The sequence below is a fragment of the Anabas testudineus genome, chromosome 8, assembly GCF_900324465.2.
Source record: "Anabas testudineus chromosome 8, fAnaTes1.2, whole genome shotgun sequence".
NCBI classification, from domain to species: Eukaryota; Metazoa; Chordata; class Actinopteri; order Anabantiformes; family Anabantidae; genus Anabas; species Anabas testudineus.
The window spans coordinates 16,296,916-16,305,995 of NC_046617.1; the positions used below are offsets into that span (position 1 = coordinate 16,296,916).

Below are 9,080 nucleotides of genomic sequence, written 5' to 3' on the forward strand. Positions count from 1 at the left end.
AAAAAATAATACCCAAATTAAATTATTTTAGTAATCACAGTTCATCACCTAATTGAGGCATTAAAAACACATATGTTGTCTGGTAAGGGTTTTAATTATAACAAAATGAACATTTTGAGCATAATGTGGATTGTTTTGTAATTTATGTAGCAATAACACAACAGCAAGTGTTAATCAAGAACCTTTTATGAGGGTCATCAAAACTTGTATAATTAAATATAAAAGTGGGGATTTTAGTTAAACATGTCCACAGAAATGTAAAATTAAAAAACAAAAAGAGCATTCAGTTGTATACAGAGGAAGTCATTTTTTGACTTTCTCTTCTATTACTGTCTCTCACTGTGTAATGTCGGACACAGTAATACACTGCTGTGTCCTCAGTCTTCAGACTGTTCATCTGTAGATAGACTTTACTGCTGGAGTCGTCCCTGGAGATGGTGAATCGACCCTGGACTGACTGGGAGTAATAGATAGGTGAACTTGATGTGTGCACCAAAGCGATCCACTCCAGTCCTTTTCCAGGAGCCTGTCTGATCCAGTTCCACACTTGGGTCCTAAAATTTAATCCAGATGTTGTGCAGATGAGTCTGTGGGATTCTCCAGGTTTTTTAAATGCTGGTTCGGACTCCATTATGGTCTGACCTTCAGCGCCACAGAGAGAACAACCACCAAAATGTTCTCAGATCTGTGAAGCCCTTTAAATATGACGTGGATTTGTTTAGAGGGAGCTTCAAATTCTGCTTTAAAAGTCAAATTTACAAGAATGGACGCAGCACAGCGTAAAGCAAATCAGCATTTCAACAACAAGACAGCTAGGTAATAGTAACTTAAGACACTTGTTTCACATACTAGAAAAAAAAACTGCTGTGACTGTTATTCATGTTTTAATTTCATTGTCTTAATAACAGCAACATATAAAACTTAAGTGAACAGATTTTATATGCAATCAAAAACCAACAAAGTGCGTCCAAAGTTCAAAGCTAATGTAGCTTTGACACAGTGGGAGCCTGACTTCCAATTGATTACCACACATTTCTCACTATGCATATAACTGTTTCAGTAAACTTTATTTAAAATTTGATAATAATAATTCCTACTAAAAAGTTCTACTAAGGAGGTAATACCTAATACCATTAGCTTAAAATTTATTTAAATTCTATGTACAACATGTGTAAAGATGTCTCAGTGAGCTTTTATAGCTAATTAACAAGGAACGACCCTGAGTTGTCATAGACTCAAACATTTAAAACATCAATGCTGGTCTAATTGTTGACTGTCCGGCACAGTAATACACAGCACACAAAATATTAAGTTATACTGCATAGATGTTGACAAATCCAGAGAGACTTACAGGTTCCAGCTGCCAACAGCAGCAGATATACAGGAATGTCAGGAGGTTTATGAACCTGCATTTCCAGCCAGTTAATTAGAACTGATGAAGCTTTCTGCATGGAAGGTGAAACATCTTCAAGAACTTAAAGCTTAAAACTTAAAGACCATAGTCAATTCTGGAGGGGATAAGACTTAATTAAACTGGACATGACTAATATAATCTCATTTTTTTTTCACAAGTTAAAAATGAGTTAAATCACATTAGGGCGATTTTGATTTCATACACCAGTGTTCTTATTAAAATGTATTACGACTGAGTGTCATGGTTCACTGGTTTTTGTACAGGTCTGTCAGTGGTTTGTATCACTGTGGCTCCACCACTGACGTATTACTTACTAATACAGATATGACTAACTTAATAAATGTGTCTTTATAATGCTGATACTGATTCATTTCTTCTTAGATAATGTATTTTGCCAGTAATTACTGGAAAAATGTGATATTGACTAATTTATTTTAGTCTAATCATTACAGTTAAGGATAACTAATGTAAGTTTTTGTGCAGCTACTTGGATTACCTCAGTCACTGTGACCCTCAAACACAATAATAAACAGCAGAATCCTCAGATATTAGAACAAGTTAATTGGCTGTTACACAACTCAAACATGTTAATTTGTTGGTATGAGTCAAAGAATAACCAACCTATGTTCTAATGTTAGAAAGAGAATATAGATGATATCTGTATCATCTATATTCTCATTTGAAATATTAACTTCCCTCTATCTTCTTCCGCTTATCCTGGGCCAGGTCATGGGGGCAGCAGTCTAAGCAGGAATAACCAGACTTCCCACTCACCAGACACCTACTCCCGCTCTTCCAGGGGAACCACGAGGGGTTCTTATGTGATAAAAACACTGGTTATTAACAGTCAACAGTTGAAAGTCAATGGTATTGGGTGAACATATGAATGTGAAAGAATATCTCCTCATCACTCCCAAAAGATTTCAAACTCATTCAATTAATAACTGTTTAACTCATTCATTGATACTCTTGTTTTCTTAAAAGCCTTTATCACCCTGACAAAAACATAGCAACAACAAGAACAACACACAGATGTGAGGATGTGGTGGTGTTGTTGTCTCTGGAGATGGTAAAATGGTCATGGACTGACTGGTTATACTGGGAAAAAATGAGTGTAAAGTGTTGTGTGTCTGATATGTTTTATTTGTGTAATTTGCTAACAGTTTTAAAATATAATTTATTGTCATCTCAATGTGCAATTCAATGCAAATATTCTTGTGTAGTCTTGTGTATTCTCAGTTTTAACCTCAGCCATCTTCTTGAACACGATCCGATCTTAAGATCGTTAGTGTTACAATTAGTGTGGGGTTGTAATAAATTTAATATTTACAAGTTGTTAGACTAAACACAATCCTGGAGGGGATAAAATCATGGAGGATGTTGTCCTAGGCAACAACCAATAGAAACAATCAGATCTTATAGGAAAAAGGATTTAAATCACATTAGGGCAATTTTGATTTCACACGCCAGTGTTCCTATTAAAATGCATTAAGATTAAGTGTCATGGTTCACTGGTTTTTGTACGGGTCTGTCAGTGGTTTGTATCACTGTGGATCACGAGCACAGTAGTAAACAGCTGTATCCTCCGGCTGCAGATTCTGTCCTGTTAATTTCACAGAACTTGTGGCAGCGTATGTGTTGTAAAGGAACTTGTTCTTCAGAGCATTATTTTGGTATAAGCCGCCTCCACCCCGTCGACTCAAAATCCACTCCATTGCTTTTCCTTCACGCTGTCTGATCCAACCTGTTGCATAGCTGCTATCACTCAGAGAATAACCAGAGACCTGACAGGTGATGGCTAAAGACTGTCCAGGCTGCACAACCAGTGAGTCTGGCTGGATGAGATCAATACTGTACACACCTGTGGAAACAGAAATCAACATTATTTCATTCATAGTATTCTGTGTTTCTAATGTATAAATTAGTGTGAATCCACTAAAGTTCCTCACAGGATCCAGCTGTCAGCAGCAGTATCAGAGCTACAGAGAACATGACTGAGGCTAAAACTGATGTGAGCTCCTCTGTCCTCACTCTGACACAGACACTTCACTTCATTATGAGGCAACGCACGATGAAGGTCATTTGCATAATGCCAGTAAAACAGCTCAGTTTTATTTGAATAATTTAAATCATATATGACAGAAAGAATATGTGGAATCTGAATCTGATCTGTGATGAAAGCAGAGTTCACAATTTGATTAATTAACATGAGTTGAAAGAGGAAATTAAGAAGCTCCTGTAGAACGATCATTCGCTCATTGAATCATTCATGGTCTGAGGGCTCCTCCTCTGGTGGATTCATGTTACAACTGTTCAGACACTGAGGGGTTTTTGTTCAGCTCTACTGATGGTTTGTGTTACTGTGGGTCTCTTGCACAGTAATACACAGCAGAGTCTTCAGGCTGCAGATTCTGTCCATTCAGAGTCACTGTGTTGCTGGAAGAATCTAAGTTGACACTGAACTTGTTCTTCAGTGAATCTTTGTAGTATGTGCTATATCCACCACCATCTCTCCTAATCCACTCCAGTCCTTTCCCTGCAGGCTGTCTGATCCAAGCTGTTGCATAGTCACTCACAGAATAAGAGACCTGACAGGTGATGGTCAGACGTTGACCTGGCTGCACAGTCACAGAGGCTGGCTGTGTCAGCTGTTCACACTTCACATCTGTTAAGAGAATAAAATGTTTTGTGATAAATTGTCAATTTATACAGCAGAAGAACAACTGCTACTTATGACAAATCCAGAGAGACTCACAGGATCCAGCTGCCAACAGCAGCAGCAGAGCTACAGAAAACATGGTTTATGGTCAAACTGTCCTCTGGCTGCAGATTCTGTCCTGTTAATTTCACAGAACTAGTTGCAGCGTATGTGTTGTAAAGGAACTTGTTCTTCAGAGCATCATTTTGGTATAAACTTCCTCCACCCAATCGACTCAAAATCCACTCCAGTGCTTTTCCTTCACGCTGTCTGATCCAACCTGTTGCATAATTGTCATCAGTCAGAGAATAACCAGAGACCTGACAGGTGATGGTCAAAGACTGTCCAGACTGCACAACCAGTGAGTCTGGCTGGATGAAATCAATACTGTACACACCTGTGAAAACAGAAATTAACATTAATTCAATCACAGTATTCTGTGTTTCTAATGTATTTATTAGTGTAATTTCACTGAAAGTTCCTCACAGGATCCAGCTGTCAGCAGCAGTATCAGAGCTACAGAGAACATGTTGATGTTGAAGCTGAACTGATGTCTGCTCTTCTGTCCTCTCACTCACAGAGTGGCACCTCTAATCTTTATGAACGAACTTACAGGGAAAGCAATTTACATATTCATAGTAAATAAGCTAATTTCTTTTCAAATAAATAAAAATCTGAATAAAAAGTCAAGATTGAATTTCTGACAAGAACTCTTCAGACTTTCACTGTACTTTGAACAATAATGTCAAATCTCAAATCTCTTATCTACAAACTACTCATTCACTTATTAATACAGATATGATTACCTTAATAAATGTGCGTTCATAACGCTGATGCTGATTGTTTTTTTAATTTTGATCAATGTATCTTAGTTTAATTCTATCATCATGGTTAACATAAATGATTCTAATTTCAGAATCTTTATTGTGGTCTTCACCTAATTTAAGACCTAATTTTTACATCTTTTATTTCATCATTCAGACTTTTTAATCTCATAAGTTAGAATTTTCATCTTTACATCAGAATCCTTGTTTAGTTCCAGTATTGTATGAGTCTACACGTTTCCTAAGGGCAATTTGTTCCTAAATAAGTACATACTGAAATATCTTTCTCAACTCAAAATAGAGACAGAAGTTCTGAGCAGGAGTGGTGGTCTATCAGTACAGTAATGATGAATATTGTAGGTTTTTGTGCAGCTACTTAGGTTACCTCAGTCACTGTGACCCTCGAGCTCAATAATAAACAGCAGAGTCTTCAATCCTCAGATTATTCATCTGTAGATACAAAAGGTTTCTGCTGTTGTCTCTGGAGATCAATGCAATAGTGAGTAAGTCTTTAAATAATTCATGCAAAAAGCTGTGGGATGGACTTTTTAATTATATAACTTATTTTAAAAAACACACATTTAGTTTGGGACCAACATAATATATCACATCGATATATCTTTGATGGGTGATACGGGTGAAAAAAACACAGCAACAACAAGACCAACAAACACTCTGTCTCCCCCTCTCAAGATACAGTATACACACATGCTGCTACAGCAGAACTGGACTTCCATTTTTTATGGTGGCTTGTGGTGCCAATGTATGATTTCTCTGCATTAACAATTTGATTCATTAACATGAGTTGAGAGTGGAAAAACTTTCACTCATTGAATCATGCATGGTCTGAGGGCTCCTCTGGTGGATTCATGTTACTGTTTAGACTCTGAGGGGTTTTTGTTCAGCTCTACTGATGGTTTGTGTCACTGTGGGTGTCTTGCACAGTAATACACAGCAGAGTCTTCAGGCTGCATATTCTGTCCATTTAGAGTCATTATGTTACTGGGAGAGTCTAAATTGACGCTGAACTTGTTCTTTAGTGAATCTTTGTAGTATGTGTCATATCCAACACGTGCGGATATAATGAACTCCAGTCCTTTCCCTGCAGGCTGTCTGATCCAAGCTGTGTGGTGGCTACCAACAGAATAAGAGACCTGACAGGTGATGGTCAGACGTTGACCTGGCTGCACAGTCACAGAGGCTGGCTGTGTCGGCTGTTCACACTTCACACCTTGTAAAAGAAAGAAATGTTTTGAAACATATAGTCAAAAAGAATAAGCGACTTAGACACATGCAGAGAGACTCACGTGATCCAGCTGCCAACAGCAGCAGAAGAGTCACTGCCAACATGTTTTTTTGCTTCTTTGAAACAGACGTGCTGTAAACTCCAGTGACAGACTCATGTCAAGTATTTATAGTCCAGTAGCAAAGAACGTCACTGGTTTTGCCTGGAGTAAAATGTGTGGGGCATCAATATTTGTTTAAGTCCGTTAATTAATCTTCTGACTTCACTGACATAAAAATCTCCTCTGATCTCCTCTGCTTTATATTATTTTAATTTTAATTAATTTTAATTTTCTTTAACGTATTTTTGTAGAATTCACCACATCTTGTTATTATTATGAGGTTATTTAATTGAGTCAAGCGTGAAATCTTCTGCATCTCAATAATTAAATAAAAATCTGATCAAAAAAGTAATTTTCAATTAATTTATTAGTTATCCTATTAACATGTGATTTTCGTGATTGACTGGATTGCCATCAGTCAGAGAATAACCATTCAACTAATTATTTTGTGTTTATTTATTAGTGTGAATACCTCACATCTTAGTGAGGGGACATATAACAACAATTTACATATTCAATAGTCAGTAAAGTAGCTAATTTATATTTAAATACATGGAAATGCAAAAGAGGAGTATGGAACTTCACTCCATGAAGAGAACTCTTCAGACTTTTACTGTATTTTAAATAAATAACTACATTTGGTTACAAACTACTCATTCACTTACTAACACATGATTAACTTAATAAATGAGTGTTTGTAATGTTGATGTAAATCAATTCCATCATAGTTGATTTGTTTTCTCAGTTATATGCATTTAGTAAAATTTTATTGTTTATTAATTAGCTTAATTGTATATTTATTCTATTTTATTGCTAATTGTTTTTGTTTTAATGACTTTAATGTCAGACTATTTTTAGTGATGTATACCTTAATGACCTAATTTTGTCTTTATTTTTTATATTTCTTTATTTATTTTTATACTTTTTTATATTTGTTCATGTATACATCAGGATCCTTGTTTTAGTTTCTTTATTGTATTTTGGAGACTCTACACCTTTAAGACATGCAGTTTGTTTCTAAATAAGTGCATACTAAATTTAAAGATATTGTAGATTTTTGTGCAGCTAAATAACCAACTTCAGTCACTGTGACCCTCGAGTACAATAATAAACAGCAGAATCTTCAGTCTTCAACCTGTTCATCTGTAGATACAGCCGCTGTTTGCTGTTGTCTCTGGAGATGGTAAAACGGCCTTGGACTGACTGAGAGTAGTATTTGCTACTACTGCTACTACCACTATCGTGCCAAGCAATCCACTCCAGTCCTTTTCCAGGAGCCTGTCGGATCCAGTTCATATAGTAGTCAGAGATTGTGAAGCCAGAGACTGTACAGGTCAGTGTGTGGGATTCTCCAGGTCTTTTAACAACAGTTTCAGATTGTGTCAGAGTCTGAGCATCAACACCTGTCAATGTAAAGAAAAGAGTTATCACTTGGTGCTAACAGGCAAATTATTGAATACAGATTGAATTAAAGATAATTTTCACCTGCCCAGCAGATAGTTAACAGCAGCAGTCCTGTCCTATAGTCCATCATGTTACACTGTGTGACCACTATTCTCCGTCATTGTCTCTGCAGACAGATAAGTAGAGGTGGAAGACTGAGTTTTGCATGAACCCCTCCTCACAGGAGGAGTGAAACTGTGTAATTAACTTTTCATCATAGAGCTTATTTTAATAAACACACTGACTGATCCAACCTGTTCCATAGGTGCCATCTGTCAGAGAATAACCAGAGACCTGACAGGGGATGGTCAAAGACTGTCCAGGCTGCACAACCAGTGAGTCTGGCTGGATGAGGTCAATACTGTAGAAACAGAAACTGTATCTGTGGAAACAGAAGTGAAGATTCTTTTATAATTGGCTATTCAGTGTTTCTAATGTATTTGCAACATTAATTTGCTGAAAGCTTTCTCTCCGGGTGCTCTGGCTTCCTCCCGCCTCTAAACTCATACATGTTAGGGTTAAATGGTGACTCTAAATTGCCTCTAGGCATGAGTCTGAGTGTGAATGTTCTGACTCTTTATGTCTGCCCTTGTTTTCTGTGGTTTGAATGACTTTGAATTTGGTTAAAAGCTATAGATGAATGAATGTTTAGCAACACTGCACACGTCTTGAAATCATTAGTGGTCTGAGGGCTCCTCCTCTGGTGGCTTTATGCTACTGTTCAGGTACTGAGGGATTTCTGATCAGGTCTGCTGATGATTTGTGTTACTATGGCTCTCTCTCACAGTAATCAGACTGCATATACGTTCAGAGTCACTGTGTATTATTATTATTATTATTATTATTATTATTTTAACAGCTGTGTCCTCCAGCTGCAGATTCTGTCCTGTTAATTTCACAGACCTTGTGGCAGTGTTTGTGTTGTAAATGAACTTTCTTCAGAGCATTATTTTGGTCTTCAGAGCATTATTTTGGTCTTAGTCTCCATTTCCCCTCGAAGCAAAATCCACTCCATTTGTTTTCCTTCACAGTGTCTGATCCAACCTGTTGCATAGCTGTCGTCAGTCAGAGAATAACCAGAACTTCTCATCTTCTTCATTTAACTTTTCATGGAGGTTTGGGAGGTGATTGACTTTAAATACATGTGAAAATTTAAAACATAATTTGAAAACAATAATTCAAAAAGTTGGTGTTTGTTGTCTCACACAGCAGCTAAATGTGAAGCCAGTTTACCTTCAGGACAGACCAAGAGTTTCCTCATGTCTCCAAGTCTGTACTGGCTTCATGTTACAACTGTTCAAACACTGAGGGGTTTTTGTTCAGCTCTACTGATGGTTTGTGTTACTGTGTGACTC

The 9,080-nt window shown here is 37.0% G+C and overlaps 2 gene segments (V, D, J or C); both read right to left on the reverse strand.

The window, feature by feature from the left end:
- Positions 1 to 3,771: 3,771 nt before the first annotated feature.
- On the reverse strand, positions 3,772 to 4,223 carry LOC117152893. The segment is given in 2 exon segments: positions 3,772 to 4,079; positions 4,170 to 4,223. Coding segments are annotated over 2 exon segments (351 nt in total).
- Positions 4,224 to 5,859: 1,636 nt separating this feature from the next.
- LOC117152895 lies at positions 5,860 to 6,286 on the reverse strand. The segment is given in 2 exon segments: positions 5,860 to 6,167; positions 6,244 to 6,286. Coding segments are annotated over 2 exon segments (351 nt in total).
- Positions 6,287 to 9,080: the final 2,794 nt, after the last annotated feature.